We start from the raw sequence: 23873 nt of genomic DNA on the forward strand, positions 1-23873 counted from the left end.
TTGCCACTAGCAGCCAAGCAAGGACCTGAGGAGAGTGGGGCTTAAAAAGACAGAGTGTTACAGTGTCCAGACAACTGTGGGAACACCGTGTGTGTCTGTGTGTGCGTGTGCGTGCACATGCACGTGTGTGCCTATGTGTGTGTGTGTGTGTGTGTGTGTGTGTGTGTGTGTGTGTGTGTGTGTGTGTGTGTGTGCGTGCCACAGAAAAAATGCGCTTGTGTGTGTGTGTGCCACGGTTGGTTGGTTGGCCATGTCGACAAAGCGATGCCTTTAGCTCGAAGCCTCAAGTTCTGCCTTGTATCCACGCCCAGCCTAAAACTGTGTGTTCTGTCTCCCCTTTTTAACTGAGCGCCTCAAATATTGCTGCTCCACAAAGTCCTAATGTCATCTCAGCAGGAAGTCGACCACATTTTTCTTGCTGCCAATGCATCCATACTCAATCTGTGCTTTCATGCGGAGAGAGGTTGAGTTAAGCGAAATCTGTGTAGGCCACTTGTCATTTGGGGGCTTCATGGAGGATGGAGTAAAATGCATTGGCAGGTCGTGGATTTCAGAATCAGAAAACCTTTAATCGTCCCACATTGGGGAAATTTGCAGTCCACAGCAAAAAAAAAAAAAGGGATGGGGGAAGGGGTTGAAATGATAAAAAACAAGATATTCTAAGCATTGTAAAAATGTCAGAAGACACAAGGACTTTAGTAGTGCTCCGTCTGAATCAATCCAGACTGAAAAAAGTGTGGTGTGATTTACTTCAAGTCCACTAAAGGCTACCATTAGACAGGAAATAACTGACCGACCTTTCTTAATGATTTTTTTTCTTGAAAATGGCTTTAACAGTAAATATCCAACTAACAAAAACATTTCTTCTCCGAATTCTCCAGCCATTGTGGGTTGACAAAACTGCTATTAAATCAACATAATTTATTTGCTTATGCAGCTCACTACAGATACAGTGTGCGAGCTCTGGCCAGTATACTCTTGTCACTAGCGGCTTGTATTACTACGATTGGCTAGTTACTAGCCAATCAGAGTTTGCGAAAACTCTGACGTTGACCAGCGCCTTCAATAAGGCGTTGGTCACCCTTTTGGCTTGCCAACTCGAAATGTGATTGGTTAGAGCTACAGTTTGATCGACACATTTGATGTGACCGAACTGATTGTGAAAGCGTCCAGGTAGATTTCTGACCCTGGTAACAAATGACGGCTGAAAGGTGATTGGTTAAAATGCTTAAATGCGAAAACACGACTAGAAGCAGTGCAGTAAGGGAAAGGTAATGAAAGGAAGCTGAAAGACAATTTGGAATTATTTAATACAAATTTATGGACAAAATATAATCCACATTAGTCTTTGATTCAGCTATTTTTAGGCCAGCGGAGAAGGCTTAGCAGGCCTTGACGGACTGCCACTAGTAAAATGTTCCGGAGATGTTGTCTTGACCAATGAAGGGAAAAGAAGATTGATAACTTCTGAGGGAACATTTGTCCGGTTCTTTTATCTTTTATGCTAGCAATGTTAATAGTAAATACCCGAAGATTCCATATTCTTAGTTGAACATTTCAAGGGATACTAAACGAACTCAGCCCCTTTCACCAGTTAAAAAAATGTCTAGAATAAATTTGATAACTTTATGCCAATTATGGAAAACAGGAAAACAGAAATACTGAGCCTGTTCGTTCAAATTTGTCCAAAATGGTTCTTGTTCTTTATACTCCATTGACCGCTGCCCGACAGTTACGGCGACTATCTTCAGCTCATGTGTGTCTTTACAATAATTTAGTGCAGTGTCTCCCGGTCGTGGCTGAAATAAGAGAGGCGGTTAGAAAGGGAATCGCAAACTCCATGTCCACAAATTTGATCCACCCGATTCGAGAATAAGGAGGGGGGTGTCTATGTGCTGGATCATAGCAAGTTGAGATAACACAAGGCCAAGGTCAGAGTTGCCGCGACATAGGAAAACCTCCAGCCAATTTCCATGAACGCTGAATAGAACGAGGGGCAGGACGGGGGGGTTGAGATGACGAGGGACTGTGATCTCTTTGGCGTGCGTGTGTGTTCACTGTGTGTGCGTGTGCGTGAGAGAGAGCATGCAAGAGGTCTGTGATCTCCTGGCCTTTGTGATGGAGATAGGCCCGGCCGGTCTGACCCGATAATGACGCAAGGCTCTAATAGCATTCATCCTTTCTCCCGCAAAACTACTCAAGCGTTAAAGAGGGAGGGATAGAGAGAGAGAGAGTGCGAGAGAGGGGAAAGAGGGAGGGATGTGGAGGGTGGGGGGGGGGTGAGCTGGGAGGAGGCTGCTAACGCTAGTTAAGCTATGTTTAAGAAATGACATGGGTCTCAAATTGTGATCTCAAAATGAGGGGGCAAGTATGTGTGTGTCTGTAAGACACATCAGCAGTAAATATACTACGATGTGCTCTTGCTCTTTATCAGTGTATGTTTGCCGTGTTCACTGAAGCGTGCAAGGCTTTCACAGACCTGGCCCGTCAGGGACAGGACCTTGTGACAGAAACACACACACACATACACACACTTATCATCTGGGGGTCATTACAGGCGTCTACCTATCGCCGCGGTAATCATTGGTTTAAATCGGCGTCCATATTCACCGCAGAGGACGGTATCAATAGCATGGGAATGATGGGAGAGAAGCGAAATATTAAAGCACATTGTATCCAGCAGGCTTATTATACCACAGGTGTCAAAGTCAAGGCCCGCGGGTCAAATCCGGCCCACCACATCATTTTTTTCGGCCTGTGAAAGCAAATCAAACTTGTTAAATTCCATGATGATTGCTAAAATCTGAGCCAAAATTTCATATTTTTGGATGTCAACCACAATAAGAGTCATTATTCTTGACTTCAGATTTGAAAATGAGTTATTCATTAATTTGCTGTGTGCTCTATATGTAATATTTGAAGGGATTTAAACATTCTAATGGGTTCCCCAAATTCATAACGGCCCTCGAGAGGAAACCATAACTACAATGTGGCCCGCGGCAAAAAATGACTTTGACACCCCTGTATTATACGATCACAACGTAAGAGACAACCGACGTCTCCGGACAAGTTGTGTCCATAATTTGTAAAATGGCTTCAAATGACTTCTACTGAGCGTATTTTATAAAGATTCCACCGCATGTAGCTATATTTTACGTTTTAAGACTCGCATTGAATATTCCGGAAGTCTTGTTTTTGAGTTGGTGACGAGTCCGTACGTGACATCACTGAAGGAACACCGCTGACCGAAAAAAGGACACGTCACATCACGTCAATAGATTTTGCTGTACTTGTTTGGTCTGAAAACGTCATGTTGCACCAAAATGAGCCAGAAGAGGGTAACCAAGCTGTGTAAGGAATTTATCAGCCTGTGGTAACGGGCTGATTAATTCCTCACTACGGAGCTTTGTCGGCATTTTCTGCCTCTTTTTGGGTGATACATTTCCTCCCAATGTTGCCTCAAAATGGCACGGAATAAATTCTTTAATCGATTGCAAACATGTATGCTTTCCGCTTCAGAAGTATTTGAATCATATTCATAACTGGATGTGTAACAAGAAAGCATATTCTCCGAATCTGAAGCCATTGTTTTGATTCTCCAGCAATGCAAGACGTCTTGGTGTGACGTCACGAACTGGGGGCGGGACTTTCTGAAAATGCCCAATTCGCAGCTCATTTTTTTGCAGATTTTGGACACTTTAAGTGATTTTTATTGGTGTTTTGCGTTTGAATAAAAATATCATCCTACGTGTTTTGGGTATTTTAGATGCTATAAAACGTTTTTCTGATGTCAGTTAGGAAACAAAAAAGTGACGTCGGTTGTCCTTTAAATTTGGTCCTTTGAAATAATGATTTTAAAATTTAATTCTTCATCCTGAATGGTAAAACAGATCCTTTTAGTAATGTATCTTCCAATCAAAATTTGCACTTTGTTAATGAACAAGTTCCTTCTCACACGATTCCGACCGTATGTGATTTTTTTTGCAAAACAAGTTTACCCATTCTCATTACTCATAAATGTTAAACCTTCTTGTCAGAGTTTCTTTCAATTGTGTTCTTCTGTGCTTAGACCATTGTGGGTCCTCCTAAAAACCCACGGAAACAGGACAATGGCCGACGTCCCGCCTACTGCTACAACTGTTCCAAAAAGGGTCACTTTGGCCATGTGAGTAATACAGTGCTGTATATAATGTGTTTGCAATGCGTTGATGGACGATGCGGATTAAAACTTTCTGCTCTTCGAATCCTCTTAACTCTTGATTACTAAATTTTAATGACATGGATAACTTGGGTTGCATTTTGGTGTGTGCCTCAGGTGTGCCTACGTCAGAGGATGTTCACGTGGACATATGCTACTACCCCTTTCATCAATTATTATGACACCTGGAAAGACATCGAACGCCGAGAAAGCAAGCTGAAGAGCAAGGCTGAAGGTTGGTCACACAACAAAGGAATACATCAGGCGATTTTTATAGCAATTGCACACTCATCTGAATCACAAAACTGAAGGTAATTTTTGCCAGAATTTCATCCGGTACTTAATCTATTGATTTTGATTCGACAGGCCTAGATGCTTGTAGGCCAGGGGTGTCAAAGTCATTTTTTGCCGCGGGCCACATTGTAGTTATGGTTTCCTCTCGAGGGCCGTTATGAATTTGGGGAACCCATTAGAATGTTTAAATCCCTTCAAATATTACATATAGAGCACACAGCAAATTAATGAATAACTCGTTTTCAAATCTGAAGTCAAGAATAATTACTTTTAATGTGGTTGACATCCAAAAATATGACATTATGGCTCAGATTTTAGCAATCATCATGGAATTTAACAAGTTTGATTTGCTTTCGCGGGCCGAAAAAAATGATGTGGTGGGCTGGATTTGGCCCGCGGGCCTTGACTTTGACACCTGTGTTGTAGGCAGTCTAATGTGATGAAAAGGCAGACGTGTATTACATTAACTCATTCACTGCCAGATGATGTGCAAAAATGTGTCCACTCGAATTCCAGGACCCTCAGAATAGTGAGTTTTACGACCAAATAAACATTCAATGCAGTGTAAGAAACCTTAGACTCTCTTCTTTCATCAGAAACAAGAATTAATTCCTAAATTATATGGATTTGGAGGTATATGAGCTTGAAATAAGGGCGGCTGTCCAAATTACAAAGCATATATAGTGGTTTATGTAGCGCTTTAACAACAGCTGAATCTGGAGCAAAGTGCTAACATTGATAAAGGGAAATGCTGCCCCTTGTGAAAATGAAAAAAAAAACATTGCCAGAGGCCACGGCCAGCACTTTATCGGCACTCAAGCATGAAAAAACAAAACAAACAAATTTGGGAATGGCGCTCTACGTCATATTTTTAATTCCCGAATAAATTTGGGACTGCAGTGAATGAGTTAATTTTATCACATTCCTGCCATTAAATAAATCTAATCACCAAAATATTTAGGAAAAAAAACACATTTCGTGATGCACTGTGGTCTTATTTTTGAATCACCAATAATATTGTTTATCTCTCCCCCATCCATCCTCAGAACTGAAGAAAAATGGCTTTATGCCTAATAATTCTCAGACTAGGCTTACTGTTGAACCACAGACGAAGAAACAGAAAATCAGCCATGCAACCAATGGCCACCCCTCTTACAAGAAATTGGACAGCAATGCTTGCAACCCCAAAGCCACCAAAAACCATCAATTTTTTGACGACGGCAGTGGCTCTGAGGCTACATTTTCCCCCAAAAATAATAAGTTCAGCAAGCACAAACGACAAGCGAGCGCAGGTAAACAGTGGAAGCCCAAGAGAGCGGTGCCCAAGGAACGTCCTGCACCTCCCAAACTCTTCGTAGATGACAGCGACGATTTTCCCAGGGGAAAAGGCGGAGAAGAGAAACCCAAGAAGAAGAGAAAGAAGAACAAACAACGTTCATCAGCGGAGCTCAAAGATGATTTTAGGACAGCACCTGGCAAGATGAAAAAATACACACATGAAAAGAGAAATCAATGGAAAAAAACAGCTGTAAAAATGTATCCAACAGATGATAATCTCTTTAGCATAAAACAACGGAAATGCAAGCGATCGTAAGTGGGTAGTATAAGCCTCTCTCGCTGCCCGACTGTATTTGAGTGTGATGCTGACCCAGCCAGACCACCAGCACAAGTATAATAAACAAATGAAACTAAATCAACACGTTCTTTCTTTTGGAACACCTAGTACAGTATTTACTGGTTAGAGTTTTATTAATTAAAAGACAACCGACGTCACTTTTTTGTTTTTTAACTGACACCACAAAAACGTTTGATAGCATCTAAAATACCCAAAACACGCAGTATGATATTTTTAGTCAAATGCAAAACACCAATAAAAATGACTTAAAGTGTCCAAAATCTGCAAAAAAATTGACCTGCGAATTGGGCATTTTCAGAAAGTCCCGCCCCCAGTTCGTGACGTCACGTCAAGACGTCTTGCATTGCATTTACATTTTGTCCTCATTTAATAAAATAAATTGCATATTATTTTGCTCTGTTCATTGCTGTTTCGATTTAGTTTGCGTCCACTTAACAAAATTGATTCTTATTTTACTCTGTTCATTCCTGTTTCCATTTGTCTCCCTTTAGTGAAATTAATTGTTGCTTCTTGGCATTTCTTTGTTTTGTTGCTTAGATTATTAAACTAAAATAGTATGGCTGTAAAAGACAAGTGTATTTATGCCACATATTTTCAAACATTTTCGAATCACTTCTTGGACTTGGAAATCAAGACAATTTGTTTTCACTGTAGAATTTCCAACAGTGTTTCCTTGAGTCAAATGACATTTTTGAGACTAAACCGTCTTGTTGTTATTGCTAGCAAAACAACAATGCCTTAATAACATGATCAAATTTACCGCCTCATTCTATGTATATAGTAAATGTGTTTGTGAGTGTTAGTGACCGAGAAGCTGCGATATTTGTTATTACCACGTTTTGGATAAACACTGAAGGCAACACGCGTGGAACTCGTGACGTTTGTTCATTCGTGACAGAGCTTCAGTAGTTTTTCGAGCACCACACCGTCTTTTTCCACGTAAAAGAATAGTGAAAGCATGATGAAATGGGAGTTTTATGTCCAGCGGGTAATGTTAAAAGCTTCAAATGCTAATTTATATGTATACGCAGTATGGATAAAAAAAAAAAAAAATCTGGCCTTCATTTCTCGCCGTTCGAAAAACGGGAAGTTCTGTATTTTCCCATATAACATGAATGCAGCACTGCTCGACAAGGAAAGGGTCGGCATTAGCGTGTCCATTTCTCACTGGTCCATTAATTCGTTTCACATGGCAATTGCACTTTGAAAGAGAAGAGATCTTTTTCCGTCATCAGCCAAAGCACCAACATGGACCAAGGATTTTCCAAAACCGGAGACGCGAAACTCGACCAAGCTGTCAATCAATGGCTGCAATATGACAAGGTACGAAGGCGGCTGACCTGTTAGCAAGTGCATGAATCTTTGATACCTGTGATATACATTCCTGACTTTCACATAAAACCTGTTGTATTTTTTACACACTGTGGAGTTTCAGATATTATCTCACGGGAGGAAAAAAAGCTGACTTTGTGAGGACACCACTTCTTTAAATGTTCGCTGGTTCTGTAGTGGCATAGGCTTCTGACCTCAAGATACAAAGTTTACATTTATGAAACTCTAAATGTTGAACTCATGGGCCATTAGTGTATTTTACAATACATTCGAATTGCCAAACTCGTGGTGACGACTAATTCTCCCCAACATGTTCCTGTCGGTTTGAGCACAGCAGGGCATCTTGGATAGGCAACAAGATGGACTCAAAACCCCTAAAAGGGTAAAAAAGATAAAACGTGTACAGTACTGCACTCCTCGACTGGAGCTAGTACAAGAGCTATACAGTATAATGAATTATGCCTTTGCAGAGACGTAGTCATGCAGTTACTCATATGTTTTCTGATGATAGGCATGTTATATGTATATATATTTATAATGAAAAGAAAACGACAGTGTTATTGTAACTGTTTAATCATTATTCGTGTAAGGATGCCTCGTGGTTAGCATCACAGGTTCGAGATGAGATCGCATCTGGACCCCAGCCAACCTTTGCGGCAGTCTGAATGACGCATGCATGGGCTTTCTTGTCAATCTGGCTTCCACTCACATTCAAAATTCTCAGGTGTGAAATAAACTGATTGTTATTAGGTGTCCTGGTCACCATTTCAGCTTGTCTCTCGTTTGAAAGGAGCTAACAAGTTGTTGAACCTACTATACCATTTGTGTTCCTAACATGACTGGTAATTAAAATAAGATAGAACATTATCTGAAGTAACTCCTGCGATTACACAAAACAAGAACATTGATCTGCATTTTTGTTACATATCCGTGCTTGTTAAAGCACACTGAGCTGTGTGAGTACAGACAAGGAAGATATGAATGTTCAATTGATGGTATACACGTTGTGTGGATTAGCGTAACGTGTATGCAAGCACAAGCAGTCATTCATTGCCTCCAATTGACAAGGAATGTCACTAATAAGGTTACATTGGAAAATGGGCGCAGATTCCCCAGCAGTGAACATGGACAAAATTGAGTCAGGTCGCGACCAAAGCTGGAAGCCTTAAACCAACCATTATTTTACAAATCAATGAGTCTATATTATATTTTTCCAACATTCGATTAATCATATAAAATAATTGTTTCAAATTGGCAATCCTTTTAAAAATTAAATTACTGGACTTGATTTCAAAGTGGCATTGCAGAAAAGTGCATAATGGACCAAAACATCGCTTTTTCATCCATTGTACATTTGGAAGTATAAATATGGTTAAGTATCAGCGTAAAACACAATATATGTCAACTACTTACTGCTTCTCTCGGTGCGGTCTTATGTCCAACTTGATGTGCTGTGCTCGCCACAAATTGATTTTTCATCTTTATGAAATTCAAATTTTCAATCGCTGAAAAAAAACAGTGATCCAGACTCTCTCCACTGGTGTAATTTCAAATCAAAACAACAGTTGACATTTTTATTTTGTCCTGCTTAGAATATCTTGTTTTCTATCCTTTCACCCCCCCACCCCATTCATCCCCTTTCAAATTGCTGCTGTGGACTGTAAATTTCCCTATTGTGGGACGAATAAAGGTTTTCTGATTCTGAAAACTGCAAATGTGAACATGAACATTTCACTTCTGACTGCGTTTTTGTAATTGAAAAGCATCTGAGGCCAAGCATTGAGATGTAAATTTTGTATGATTATGTAAAGTAATATATTGGAGATAATAATAGTTGTTTTTACATATGTTTTTTTCACACCTTAGAATCCAAAGACAGTGTCTGCGGTGGAGAAACTGCTAAAAGATGGTGCCGTAGAGACGCTCAAGAAATATTTCTCATCCAGGATGGAATTTGGTACTGCAGGTCTTAGGGCAGCCATGGGCCCTGGGATTGCTTGTATGAATGACCTCACTATCATCCAGACGACACAGGTCTGTTAATTCACATGCACGTTAGGGCGGTCCACCTGTGTTGCTACTTGATGTTCTATTTTTCCTGAAATTCCCAAGGCAGACGGACAGACAAAACATTTTTTTTGTTTTTCTTCATCCGTCTCAATAACAAATTCCCTTCAAGATGGAGGATTTCTTTGAATGGGTAAACTTGTTTTGCAAAAAAAAATCACCTGTGGTCGGAATCGTGTGAGAAGGAACTTGTTCATTAACAAAGTGCAAATTTTGATTGGAAGATACATTACTAAAAGGATCTGTTTTACCATTCAGGATGAAGAATTAAATTTTAAAATCATTATTTCAAAGGACCAAATTTAAAGGACAACTGACGTCACTTTTTTTTCTTAACTGACATAAGAAAAACGTTTTATAGCATCTAAAATACCCAAAACACGCAGTATGATATTTTTATTCAAATGCAAAATACCAATAAAAATGACTTAAAGTGTCCAAAATCTGCAAAAAATTGAGCTACGAATTGGGTATTTTCAGAAAGTCCCGCCCCCAGTTCGTGACGTCACGCTAATACATCTTGCATTGCTATAGAATCAAAACAATGGCTTCAGATTTGGAGAATATGCTTTCTTGTTACGAATATGTTATGATTCAAATAGTTCTGAAGAGGAAAGCATACATGTTTGCAATCCATTGAAGAATTTATTCCCTGACAATTTCAGGCAACATTGAGGGGAAATGTCTCACCAAAAGGAGGCACAAAATGGCGACCTCCTGTGGCCACCTTCGTTTCCACAGGATGATAAATTTCTTATATAGAGCTTAGACACCCTCTTCTGGCAGTTTTTGGGTGCAACACAAGGTTTTCAGACCAAACAAGTACAGCAAAATACATTGATGTGATGGAAGGACTGCTACAATGTGTCTTTTTTTCTCTCAGGGGGCGTTCCTTTAGTGACGTCACGTACGGACTCGTCACCAACTCAGAAACAAGACTTCCTGAATATTCAGCGCGAGTCTTGAAACGTAAAATATAGCCATATACGGTGGAATCTTATTAAAATACGCTCAGTAAAAGTCATTTGAAGCCGTTTTACAAATTATGGACACAACTTGTCCGGAGACGTCGGTTGTCCTTTTTGTTTCTGTCTAGAGGAATGAGCTAAATATTTATTTGAAGTCATACTGCCCACTTGTATTCCATTCATATTTTATTGCTCACACTCGACAGGGATTTTGTTGCTACCTGGAGGAAAATTTGGGAAACCTCAAGGAGCGAGGTGTGGTAATTGGCTATGATGCCCGAGCCCACCCCCCTAGCGGGGGCAGCAGCAAACACTTTGCCCGACTGGCTGCAGCTGTGTTCATCAGCCGAGGAGTTCCTGTGCATCTCTTCTCTGTCATCACACCAACTCCCTTCGTGGTAACGTACGCTTTAATTCTTTGGTTCTTCTACTTCTTTTTCATTTCCTCTCCCTTTCATAACTTTGCTACTTTGAGACTAATAAAAATTAATTTAACCTAATCTAATAACATCCACTACATGTGATCAGTTTGGCTTTGGACGGCCCCTAACGTTATATTTTGAATGCATCTGCTGATATCTTCAATCTAGTTTTAGAATATTATATTTATAATTAAATATTAATATAATTAATCATGATATTTGCTGGTGTTATTTTTTTTCTTTTAGCCTTTCACAGTTTCATATTTTTTTTCTTTTAGCCTTTCACAGTTTCACACCTCAATCTATGTGCCGGCATTATGGTGACTGCCTCACACAACCCCAAACAAGACAATGGCTACAAGGTAACACTGCATTTAAAGGACAACCGACACCTCCGGACAATTTTTATCCATAATTTGTAAAATCACTTCTGCTGAGCGCATTTTACAAAGATTCCACCGCATATAGCTATATTTTACATTTTAAGACTCACGCTGAATATTCCGGAAGTCTTGTTTTCGAGTTGATGACGATGCCTGTCGTGACGTCACGTCAGGAACGCCCCTGACCGAGAAAGCGACACACAATGCATTTTGGATACTTTGTTCGGTCTGAAAACATTGTTTTGATGGCGAAATTAGAAGGGAAAAACATAAATAACGCGATGCTGAATTGTTGGATTTCTCACCAACACTACCAATTGCGGTAACACCAAAAAAGTGGACACAAATTCCCAGCAGACAAATCAGCCCATTTCCAACGGAGCTTGTGCGCCATCTTGCGCATTTTCTGGGAGCTACATTGGAGTCCAGATGGCTCAAATTGATACAGAAGGACTTCTTTAATCGATTGCAAACATTTCTTTTCCTCTTCTGAACAATTCATAATCAATATTCATAACTGGATCATAACAAGAAAGCATCTTCTCCGAATCTGAACTCTCTATGGCGTGACGTCACGAACAAGGGGGCGGGACCTTCTGAAACTCGCAATTTTCAAGGTCATTTTGAAGCAGTTTTGGGACACTTTAAGTCATTTTTATTGGTGTTTTGCATTTGACTAAAAATATCATACTGCGTGTTTTGGGTATTTTAGATTCTATAAAACGTTTTTCTGATCTCAGTTGGGAAACAATCGTGTCGGTTGTCTTTTAAGATGTCTTTATTAGTTTTTATTTTCAAAATGTGCTTATTTCAGACCTATTTCCACGAATTTAGGTATACTGGGACAATGGTGCACAGATTGTGTCTCCTCATGACAAAGGCATCTCCAAAGCCATAGAGAAAAATCTGGAACCATGGTCAGAGTCCTGGAATACGGAGAGGGCCATGAAGAGCCCCTTGCTTACAGACCCCTATAACGACATCCACATAAACTACTTTAAGGCCATTCAGAAACATTGCCTTCACAGGTAATCACATACACAGCAAACAAGTGTAGTTTTTTTTTTAATACAGACAGCAAAAAAAATGCATCCATCCATTTTCTAATCGGTTTAGGTTCGTGGACATGCTGGAACATCTGCCAGCTGTCGTTGGGCATTCGGGAGAGTACACTCTGAAGTGTTTGCCACTAGTTCTCAAATTTGAAGTAAAAAATAATGACTGTTATTGTGGTTTACATGGCACAATTTTAAATTTTGGTTCAGACTTTATTTAGCAAGCGTCATGGAACTTCGCAGGTTTGATTTACTTTCATGGGCCGAATGAAATCAGGTGGTGAGCCGAATTTGGCTCCCGCGCCTTGATTTTGACACCCGTGTGCTAACCAGTCGACCACTATGTTGTCTATTAAAATGCATTTCAAATTAAAATGTCATACAAAAGAACTGGTACCATAGTGTTAAATCTACATCATTATTTTATTTATTTATCTATGTATTTATTCATTTATTTATTTTGAAGTACCCATCTTCATGTTGTAGACATAGCCCGCTTTGCACATGAAACTTTCATGTACTAAATTAGGCTAACGCCAGTGCAAAAATGATGTTCCGAATATGCAAGGTACGCCACATTACATTGTTAAAATGCACTCACATTCAAAATAGTTGGTTCTTTTTTTTTCTTCCAGGGAATTAAACAAGACTTGTGAGGTGAAAATTGTACATACATCAGTGCACGGCGTCGGCCACACATTTGTGCAGTCGGCTTTCAAGGCCTTTGACCTTCACCCACCTTACGCCGTGACGGAACAGAAAGACCCAGACCCAGAGTTCCCCACTGTGAAATACCCGAATCCAGAGGAGGGTGAAGGAGTTCTGGTACGCACAGAACAGTCACCCACGCATGTGATAAACAATCATGTTGTTTGTCGGTGCTGTGAGTTTGTATGTGTGCTTTGCAGACCCTCTCTTTTTCTTTGGCTGAGACGGAGCGGGCTACTGTGGTGTTGGCCAATGACCCGGATGCTGATCGTCTGGCTGTTGCTGACAGACAGGAAAGGTGTGTTTATATACAATGCATGCCGTATCAAGATTTTATTTAGTTTACGAACCCCTTAGCTTACGAACTATTCGGTTTACGAACGTTACATTTATGAAAATTTTACCTTGGCATACAAGCTATTTTTCGGGGAGCTGCCACAACGAGTGATGTGTCGTTCGCGAATGAGTCCGTTCTCCTCTCAAGAAAATGGCAGCCGGCTTGTTTTGGTCCTCTATTCCCCGCCCCCACTCGTCGGTTAAAGCCACTTGATTGATCAAGAACTCAAGCAGCGAGGGGGGGGGGGTTACAGACAGAGAGAGAGTGAAGCCATTCTCCAAAAAAGAAAATGGCTGCCAACATTTTTTTGTCTTCTATGCCCCGCCCCCTGTCTTCGGTTAAAGCCATGTGATTGGTCAAGAACGCAGCAGTGGTACCATAGCACATTTATTATACATAAAATAAGGTATATTTTGTGTAGTTTTAAGGCTTAGAAAATTCAAAAGTGGAACATTGTTTTATGGGCACCTGGGAACGGATTATTCTCATTTTAATGGTTTCCTATGGGAAATAAATTTTTGTGATACACACTTTTTTGCCGTACACTCTCTGTCTGGGAACCAATTAAATTCGTGAGCCAAGGTATCACTCTAGTTATTTTTCCATTATATTAAAAGCAACCATTTCAAGGAATGCCTTTGCGGAAGTTTGCTCAAATCTGCACTCACTTCCCGCCGCCCTTAGTAGGATTGAAAATGGATGGATTCATATGTAAAACTAAACATTTGCAGATCTAGTTAACCCATTGATAAAGCTCAAGATGACGATCAATATAGGCAAATACAAAGCATGAACATGGATTTTGTTTTGGGAGGATAAATTAATTTGGAAATGTCTTCAATGTAGTTTGGACGTTATTTTTACTGTGGACACCATCTGAAAGGTTTTTGGTTAGTTCTTGTACGTTGTCTTCTTCCTGTCTGCTAGTGGACAGTGGCGAGTGTTCAGCGGGAATGAGCTGGGAGCATTACTAGGGTGGTGGATGTTTCACTGTTGGAAAGAGCAAACCTCCGATGGTGGTGCTGTGAAAAACGTCTACATGTTAGCCAGCACTGTTTCATCCAAGATTCTGCGCGCTATCGCTCTCAAGGAAGGCTTTCACTTTGAGGTAATTGATACGCATGTCCAAAATCCCTTTTTTGACATGGCTTTTGAACTTGGAAATAATGATTTAATTTGGAGTGGCTTTCAAAATAGGAAACGCTGACAGGGTTCAAATGGATGGGAAACAGAGCCCGAGACCTTTTGGATCGAGGAAAGACTGTTCTGTTTGCCTTTGAGGAGGCCATCGGTAAGCACGCACGCACGCACGCACGCACGCACGCACGCACGCACGCACGCGCGCACGCGCGCACGCGCGCACGCGCGCACGCACACACACACACACACACACACACACACACACACACACACACACACACACACACACACACACACACACACACACACACACACACATTCCTGTTTCAATGAGGTCCAGATAACTCCAGATAAGCAGTGAGGACCACCGTTGCTGATATGTTTAGTCTAGAACTAGTGTTACATTTGAATACTAATCGTCACCCCATTTTCCACTTCTACTTCTTTAAAAACAAAGAAATAAAAAGTGGACTTGAAACTGAAATAACAGCAGGAGTGAGGTTTCCGAATGGGTACATTCAAAGTCCTCACTTCTGTAGTGAATTTGGTTAAAATATTGTTTTACTTTTTGTGGTATGAACTTTTTCCCCCATTAAACACACACACACACACACACACACACACACACACACACACACACACACACACACACACACACACACACACACACACACACTGAGTAAAAAATGTGTGTATCCAAGTGAAATGAAAATACACACCAAAAAATCATTTGGGGCGAATTTGTGAGGACCGCTCCGAAACTTTAACAGATGCATATATAGACCCTCTAGAAGCCTTTAGAATGAAAAACTTGTGAGGACCAGCCACAAGGTCCTCACTTGTCAAAAATGTCCTCACTGAATATGGTATAAAATGTTAGTGGTCCTCACGAGACTAGTCATACAAACACACGCACACACACAAAAAATAGATTTGCAGCATATATTGCAAAACTTAAGAAAACAAAAAGAACAAACCAGAAACCAGTCCAGTTTCTTTGTGGACATTTTTACTTTGATTATCGAGATTCTTTGAAGACATAAAGAAAAATAGGGTTTTTTTTATTAAGAATTTTCTTGACACAAAGTTGATAATGACTTTGGCAATCAACCATATTGATGTAATTATATAATTGAACGTATGTTTTAATTCAGTCTTTCTGGTGTTCAATTACAGTAAACCTCATTGTGCCTCTGATGTCACAAGCTAGTTTGATTAGCGACCACACAAATATCCATGTGAGTTAGATTTAGCGCAGCTTCCTGTTGATTTTTCTGGCACCCTTTCACAAGACCTAAAACGAGCTGCCCGTCTTTACAAATCATTGACATTTGAATTGGGAAGTCCTCCAATGGCGTCGCTTCACATGTGATCATGGTTGGCAGGAAAAACACACAATAAGTTCAGTGTACCCAGCGACTCTGAATAAAAATAGCATTATCGACAATGGATGATTCATCTTTTGTCATTTTCATGCTGAAAATGGTTGTAACGGCAAGTTTCTCTAAATGTATGTATTGTGTTTAAAGTCCATTCAGCAACAGTCATCAAGTTATTTTTCATCATGTCGTTTTTGCGCGCATGAATGTTGTAGGGTACATGTGCAGTCCTTCAGTGTTGGACAAAGATGGAGTGAGCGCTGCTGCTATAGTAGGCGAGATGGTTTCCTATCTGGCTGCTAAACAGAAGAGTCTTTCTCAGCAACTCACAGCCATCTACGAAGAGTAAGATTGCACAGTTGCACATTGAATATTACCCCAGCCGAGCACTTTGATCTCCGGTCAAAGAAACTGAAAGGACAACCGACGCCTCCGGACAAGTTGTGTCCATAATTTGTAAAATGGCTTCAAATGACTTCTACTGAGCGTATTTTACAAAGATTCCACGGCATATAGCTATATTTTACATTGTAAGACTCGCACTGAATATTCAGTCCTGTTTTTGAGTTGGTGACGAGTCCGTACGTGACGTCACTGAAGGAACGCCCCTGACCGAGAAAGCGACACACAATGCATTTTGGGTACTTTGTTTGGTCTGAAAACTTTGTGTTGATGGCAAAATTAGAAGGAAATCACATACATAACGCAATGGTGAATCGTTGTGTGTTGCACCAAGACAACTATTTGATATTCGCTGACACAAATTCCCAGCAGACAAAACGGCCCATTTCCAACAGAGCTTGGGCGCCATCTTGTGCATTTTCTGCGACGCTACATTGCTGTCATTGACGGCTCGAATTGATATGGGAGGACTCCTTTAATCGATTGCAAACATTTATGCTTTCCTCTTCGGAACTATTTGAATCATATTCATAACTGGATGAGTAACAAGAAAGCATCTTCTCTGAATCTGAAGCCATTGTTTTGATTCTAGAGCAAGGCGAAGACGTCCTGGCGTGACGTCACACTTCTGAAACTTGCAATTTCCAGGGTCATTTTGAAGTAGTTTTGGGACACTTTAACTCATTTTTATTGGTGTTTTGCATTCGACTAAAAATATCAGCCTGCGTGTTTTGGGTATTTTAGATGCGATAAAACGTTTTTCTGATGTCAGTTACGAAACAAAAAAATGGTGTCGATTGTCCTTCATGAGCAAACTCAACAATTTTCATACGATGAAAATGTTACAGCGAATCTGCTTTCACTCTCTCACTATATCACTCCCACGCTCTCACTCCCTTTTTCTCTCAGGTATGGTTACCACCTCAGTAAGAATTCCTACTTCATATGCCATGATCAAGCTGTGATCACCAACTTGTTTGAGCGCCTGCGCAATTTCAAAGACGGCATCAAGGACTCCTACCCGAGCAAATGCGGTCCCTTCTCGATCACCGCAGTCCGTGACTTGACTACCGGCTACGACAGCAACCAGCCTGATAACAAGGCTGTAAGTATCAAACCATGTTAACGCATTCACTGCCATTCGCGAATTTATTCGGGAATTGATAGTATGACGTAGAGCGCCATTGCATTTTCTGTGTAGCTCTATTTCTTGTTTCTATTTATAATGCACTCAGTTTGGTTGAGAAACAAATTTTGGTTGTATACCGCGGCATAAAAAATAGGACATTTTTGCTTGAAAACCGAATGGTATGAGAACCGAGACGTTCGAAAACCGAGGTTTGACTGTACCACGAATGGAGGTCCTCCACACCCCAGACCTACGTGTCATTGATTAAATGCCTTTCTTTTCAAAAATCGTTTCTTCCTTCTCCATAATCCCCAGATTCTTCCCACCTCCCGTTCCAGTCAGATGATCACATTCACTTTCTCCAATGGGGGCGTGGCCACCATGAGAACCAGCGGCACCGAACCCAAAATCAAATATTACACAGAGCTTTGTGCAGCCCCTGGCAACAGGTACAAAAATTATAATCGCAGCCAACTAATGTAAGCAAAAAAAAAAGGTCATTCTGGCATCATGTCATTATTATTCACAGTGATATGGAGCACCTGAAGAGGGAACTAGACCAGCTCGTTGAGGCCATCATTGAAAACTTCTTTGAGCCACAGAAGAACAAACTGCAACCAAAGCCACAATAGAAGTGATGTGTATGTGTGACGTCATGTTATTATGTCTGTCTTGATTACAAATTTGGCGTGACACAGACCAGAAGACCAGCAGTGACTAGAACGACATTCCCATTGGTTTGGGTCACACAAAAACCTACATTATCTTTAAAAGATTTTTAGGTACTTGTAGGTTCCTTTTTTTTTTTAAATCAGACTTATGATTCTCTGTGTTTTTAATTTAAAGGACAACCGACGCCTCCGGAAAACTTGTGTGCATAATTTGTAAAATCATTTCAAATGACTTTGACTGAGCGTATTTTACAAAGATTCCACGGCATATAGCTATATTTTACGTTTTAAGACTTGAGCTGAATATTCAGGAAGTCTTGTTTTTGAGTTGGTGACGAGTCCGTACGTGACGTCACTAAAGGAACGCCCCTGACCGAAAAAAAAAGAAACAATGCAGTTTTGGTACTTTGTTTGGTCTGAAAACTTCGTGTTAGTTCGTGTTGATGGCGAAATTAGCGAAATTGGCGAAAACACATAAATAACGCGATGGTGAATCGTTGTGTGTTGCACCAAGACTACTATTTGATACTAGTTGACACAAATTCCCAGCGGACAAATCAGCCCATTTCCAACGGAGCTCGGGCGTCATCTTGTGCATTTTCTGGGACGCTACATTGGAGTCCTGACGGCTCAAATTGATACGGCAGGACTTCTTTAATCAATTGCAAACATTTATGCTTTCCTCTTCAGAACTATTTGAACTATATGAGTAACAAGAAAGCATCTTCTCCAAATCTGAAGCCATTGTTTTGATTCTTTAGCAAGGCAAGACATCCTGGCGGAAGTAGTGAGGAAGTAGTTTTGGCACTCTTTAACTCATTTTAATTGGTGTTTTGCATTTTAGATGCTATAAAACGTTTTTATGATGTCAGTTAGGAAACAAAAAAATACTGTCGGTTGTCCTTTAAAAGATTTTTAAGTACCGATAGGTTCCTTTTTTTAAAATCAGACTTATGATTCTCTGTGTTTTTAATTTAAATGTGCTTAAGAACTTTTTGGTCAGTTGTTCAACTCCCTTGATGCACACCATACATTTTCAGCTCTTACAATGTGTAATGAATTCGATCGGACCTCTTTCACATGAACAGATTGTCTTTACTGTTTTCTGTGTGGTAATAAACATTTTATTCCATTGCCCGTTAAATTTTTGTACATTTATATTTTAGGTGTAATATTTTTTTCTTTCTGCCACACACTTAGCAATGGTGTTGATAGTTCTGGTTTTGACGGTATCAATACACCTTGGGTGTCAAAGTCAATGCCCAGGGGCCAAAGCTGGCCCGCCACATCACTTTATTCGGCCCGTGAAAGCAAATCAAACTTGTGAAATTCCATCATGCTTGCTAAAGTAAAAAAAAAAATAATCTAATTGTCGTATAAAAACCACAATAACAGGCATTATTATTGACTCCAGATTTTAAAACTCATTATTCATTAATTTTTTGGCACGCTTTATTTGCAATATGTGGTGGGGATTAAACATAGTAATGGCTTCCCCAAATCCATAAGGGCCTCCGAGAGGAAACTAACTACAATGTAGTCACGGCAAGAAAAGTTGTTTGACACATTTGCTATAGACTGACTATAATAAATATTTCACATGACGATAGTTCACCTGTCTATCTTTTTAAAGAGCCATTTAAATACATCATGAATTCCAACTTGTCACGATCTGGTTGGTGACCAACGGATGGTGCTGTTGGCCCCGCCTGCACCTGCACAGGTGCTGGTCGTTCCAATCAGTGGCAGTTAAAAGGACTCCCGGCACGACCATTCGCTGTCAGGTCATTGTATGTTTGATTCACCCTGTCAGGTTTGTTTCATCTTGGCAGATTTTTACTCATGGTTTTCTTTGCTACTTTGTACTTCTGATGACTTTGATGTTTGAGATTTTGTTCCTGCTGACTTCATTTTAAAACAATTTGTCAATTACACCCTGCTGCTCCCTTCTGCCTGTTTTTTTTGGGATTCACCATCCATCACCACCTCGCAAACCGTGACACAACTATACTGTGCCATGAAAGGCCATCAGTTCCGCAGTGAAAACGAATAAAAAAAATACAATTCACTACTTATAATGTCCTTTTGATCACTTTTCATGACAATGATGTACTGTTTATTGTGCTAGTTTTCATCCGCTGGATGACAGAAGGTACAATTAAGCTGTTTGCCCACTTGTTGCCACTCATACAACACAGTTATTTTCAGCTAAACCGGTCCATATCTCTCTTTAAATAAATATGCCTTCAACAGTAAGACAAAATACCTTAACTCAAACTTCTTGAACACTACTTTAAGTGGGACTTTTCATGTGTCAACGTAACAAAACCCCAGCTGATATCCATCATAATTATTAATTACTTTTGTTCATCAAAACCTAATGAGCCTACATTTCCCAACTCTGGTGTGCTATCGGTTTACTGTAGTACTGTATTGTTTTGTATCGTTCTGTATATATACTACAGTACACTTGACTTGGGTATCCGTGGGCGTGTCCTAAGTATTGTGCACGCAGGCCCCACGCAGTCGTCATGTGTTCAGGCCCAGTGGTTCGTGTAGGCAGAGAGGAACCTAAATTTAACTCAACTAATCACCACGACACAACGCCAAGCCCACCGTCTCCTTCGCCCCGAGTTCATTTACGTGGTTCTGTTCACGGGGTCACGAATTCCGTGGGATCTTTGGACTCGACCGGGGTTTCCTGGTTTCGCTCAACAACAAGTAAGGCGATCACAGAAAGAGATTCGCACAATTCCGAATGTTTTTCCCCCCGATTTTGTTTAAAACGTGTTATTTTCGAGGCGACGATTCGATTCGTAATATAAAGTTATGGCACCACAAGTGTACGACTCAGTGGATTGTTGACATATGTTATGCCACATAAGATTTTACTGTGGACATCATGAGTATGATGCTGTCCTATACGATTTCATAATTACAGAGTGGTTGTTTCTCTGGGTCAGTTCATGATGGAATTGTCAATATCTCACCATGTTTTGTCAAAACATTGAACGGGAGATCGACCTTGATTTGTTTATAAATAAGATCCCGGCATTCGTGCGTGCGTGCCCTTGTCACAGTCTAAGTGCAAACAACACCAGGTGATAATTTCAGCACACCCGCTGAATGACCACCCATCACCCCCCCTGCACTTCCAAATACTGTCAAGGGCAGAAAAAGCCGTCCATATTTATGGACGGCTATCTGTTTGTTGTGTAAAAATTGCTGCTTTCCGTTACATTTGCGATGTCCATTTGAATATGCTGAATTATTTAACTCATTCACTGCCAGACGTGCAAAAATGTGTCCACTGCAGTGCCAGGGTTGTTGTCATTATCACTTGAATTCCAGGACCCACAGAATATTGAGTTTTAGGACTACATAAACATTCAATACAGCGTTAGAAACCTTTAGACTCTCTTCTTTCATCAGAAAAAGAGTTACTCCTAAATTTTATGGGTTATGGGGTTATATGAGCTTCAAATGAGGGTGGCTGTCTAAACTACAATGCAATGTGTACATATTGGTTTACATAGGGCTTTAACAACAGCTGAAGCTGGAACAAAGTACTAACATGGAAAAGGGGAAATGCTGCCCTCTTGTGGAAAAGAAAAAAAAACAATTTCCAGAGGCCATGGCCAGCACTTTATCAGCACCCAAGAATGAAAAAACAAAACCCGAACAAATTTGGGAATGCCGCTCGACGTCATATTTTCAATTCCCGAATAAATTAATGAATGGCAGTGAATGAGTTAATCTCAGTCTCTGTGCGCTCCTTAAAGTGTAATTTCCTCTTATTATACTTTACAGAAAGAACCATGAATGGACTTTATTTTGAAGTGAAACCCACAAGGAATACCTTTGATGGGGTTCATTTATCTTCTGAGTACAATCCATCCATTTCTTCTGAGACGACTTGTGATGATATGATGGAGGAGGCGGTGGAGGAAGTGAAGTACAAGCTGACATTAATCGGCTCTCTCCCGGTCCACCGTATGACCACCATGGCGATGCTACCCTGGGTAGTGGCCAACATTAGCAGGTCACAGGAACCCGGTCCAACTGTGTCGCTATGCGTGTCACCGTCGTGGGTGCGGTGTGTTTGTGTGGGGACCGAAGGGCTGCTTTGGGACCCCCTGACGCACACTGTGCTGTTTGAGTGCCCACCTCACCAGGTGACCAAGCTTATTCACAATAGCCAGGAGCCTAGCAGTTTTGGATGCCTGCTCAGAGATGCTCCATGCTGCGCCTGTTATGTGTTCAAGTGCCAGGACAGCAAAAAGGTAAATGTGTGTGTTGCTGTACAGTGAAAAGAAAACGGACTTTTTTTTTATCGTGATACCTCGGTTTACGAATCCCTTGGCTTACGAACTTTTCAGTTTAAGAACGTTAAATTCATGAAGGTTTTCCCTTGGCATACAAACTATTTTTTGGGATACACACGGAGCTACCACAATGAGTGATGTGTCACTTTTGCAAGGCGCTTATAAATGAAATTTATTATTATTATTATCGAACGAGCCCGTTCTCCTAAAGAAAATGGCAGTCGACTTGTTTTGGTTCTGTGCCTGGCACAGTGCCAGGGTTTTTGTCATTGTCACTCGAATTCCAGGACCCACAGAATATTGAGTTTTAGGACTACATAAACATTCAATGCAGTGTAAGAAACATTAGACTCTCTTCTTTCATCAGGAAAAAAAGAGTTAATTCCTAAATTATATGGGTCTGTGGTTATATGAGCCTGAAATTAGCGCAGTTGTCCAAGCATGAAAAAAACAGAACCCGAACAAATTCGGGAATGGTGCTCTACGTCATATTTTCAATTCCTGAATAAATTTGTGAATGGCAGTGAATGAGTTAAAATACATTAAAATAATCTTGTTTAAAAAGAACAACTACTACAACAAAACCTTAGTCAAATGTCAGTGAAAATCCAGTGCTATTAGTTTATGAGTGATACTGTATTATGTTTGACTGTTATGTAACAATGAGTTAACATGCAGCCAGCATGAACATGACCTGTGTGGTGCATTGTAAACATGTCAGTGTGTATACATAAACAGTATCACTAGAATACAAACTTCTTTTTCTGTCATTGGAATGCTTCTGTGCGGCTTCACCCTAACTGACCACACAAACAGAATGTATTTGAAAAAAAAAAAAAACAATCACAATGTGATTCAAGTGTAGGTATTCAGCTTGGATTTAAAGGACAATCGACACCATTTTTTTTCTTTCCGCCCCCACGAACATGGGGGCGGGACCTTTTGAAACTGGCCACTTCCGGTTTCTATTTTTTTTTTTCAGTTTCAGCATACTTGAAGTCATTTTTATTTGACTAAAAATATCATACTGCGTGTTTTGGGTATTTTAGATGCTATAAAACGTTTTTCTGATGTGATTTAGCAAACAAAAAAATGGTGTCGGTTGTCCTTTAAGGGGATCATTTTTACCCGTTTCCATTTTTGCGTTGACTAAAGCACTGGATACCATTTTTTGCTTTCTTCAAAACAGCTCTAAAATCTTCCAATGGGATATAAAATATGTTGTCTCTGTTTTTCAAATATGTTTATAACCTTTCAGAAACAGTTCTTGCTGATGTCACCTATTATTTGACTGTTTTGTGTTGATTTTTACATGCGGGTAAAAATGACCCACAACAAAATCGTGTTTTTTTTCAACATAATATGAGGGTTAATATATTTTTTGGTCTACTGTATATATTTGTTTGCCCTGGGTTTTGTGTTTTTAT

General features: G+C 40.3%; 3 protein-coding genes across 5 annotated transcripts in view; all 3 read left to right on the forward strand.

Moving 5' to 3' along the window:
* Positions 1 to 6967, forward strand: part of zcchc7 (zinc finger, CCHC domain containing 7) — a 39377-nt gene extending 32410 nt beyond the window's left edge. Inside the window, exons 8-10 of the mRNA XM_089005748.1 lie at positions 4070 to 4165; positions 4316 to 4433; positions 5539 to 6967. Of these exons, the coding sequence (XP_088861874.1) occupies positions 4070 to 4165; positions 4316 to 4433; positions 5539 to 6086 (762 nt within the window). The 3' untranslated portion in view covers positions 6087 to 6967. The remainder of the gene's footprint in view (positions 1 to 4069; positions 4166 to 4315; positions 4434 to 5538) is intronic.
* Positions 6968 to 7243: 276 nt separating this feature from the next.
* Positions 7244 to 18254, forward strand: pgm2 (phosphoglucomutase 2). Its single transcript, XM_089005749.1, has 13 exons — positions 7244 to 7451; positions 9327 to 9494; positions 10702 to 10893; positions 11196 to 11279; positions 12135 to 12328; positions 12991 to 13180; positions 13264 to 13361; positions 14328 to 14508; positions 14598 to 14691; positions 16135 to 16264; positions 17231 to 17426; positions 17766 to 17899; positions 17980 to 18254. Exons 1-13 carry the CDS (start codon positions 7377 to 7379, stop codon positions 18080 to 18082), a joined length of 1839 nt encoding a protein of 612 aa, XP_088861875.1. The 5' UTR covers positions 7244 to 7376; the 3' UTR covers positions 18083 to 18254.
* A 2403-nt stretch (positions 18255 to 20657) lies between these two features.
* Positions 20658 to 23873, forward strand: part of tbc1d1 (TBC1 (tre-2/USP6, BUB2, cdc16) domain family, member 1) — a 35163-nt gene continuing 31947 nt past the window's right edge. For all 3 annotated transcript variants that reach the window (XM_089006330.1, XM_089006331.1, XM_089006332.1), the window contains exons 1-2: positions 20658 to 20842; positions 21932 to 22404. In XM_089006330.1, the coding sequence (XP_088862456.1) occupies positions 21940 to 22404 (465 nt within the window). In that variant the 5' untranslated portion in view covers positions 20658 to 20842; positions 21932 to 21939. The remainder of the gene's footprint in view (positions 20843 to 21931; positions 22405 to 23873) is intronic.

The sequence above is a fragment of the Hippocampus bargibanti genome, linkage group LG10 (assembly GCF_051943395.1).
Source record: "Hippocampus bargibanti isolate YZ-2025 linkage group LG10, ASM5194339v1, whole genome shotgun sequence".
Taxonomy (NCBI): domain Eukaryota; kingdom Metazoa; phylum Chordata; class Actinopteri; order Syngnathiformes; family Syngnathidae; genus Hippocampus; species Hippocampus bargibanti.

Coding starts and splice junctions, on each gene's coding strand:
- pgm2 (XM_089005749.1), top strand. CDS start 7,377: ATGGACCAAGGATTTTCCAAAACCGGAGACGCGAAACTCGACCAAGCT. Junction 11,280..12,134: donor AACAAGACAATGGCTACAAG/GTAACACTGCAT, acceptor CCACGAATTTAG/GTATACTGGGACAATGGTGC. Junction 17,900..17,979: donor TGTGCAGCCCCTGGCAACAG/GTACAAAAATTA, acceptor TATTATTCACAG/TGATATGGAGCACCTGAAGA.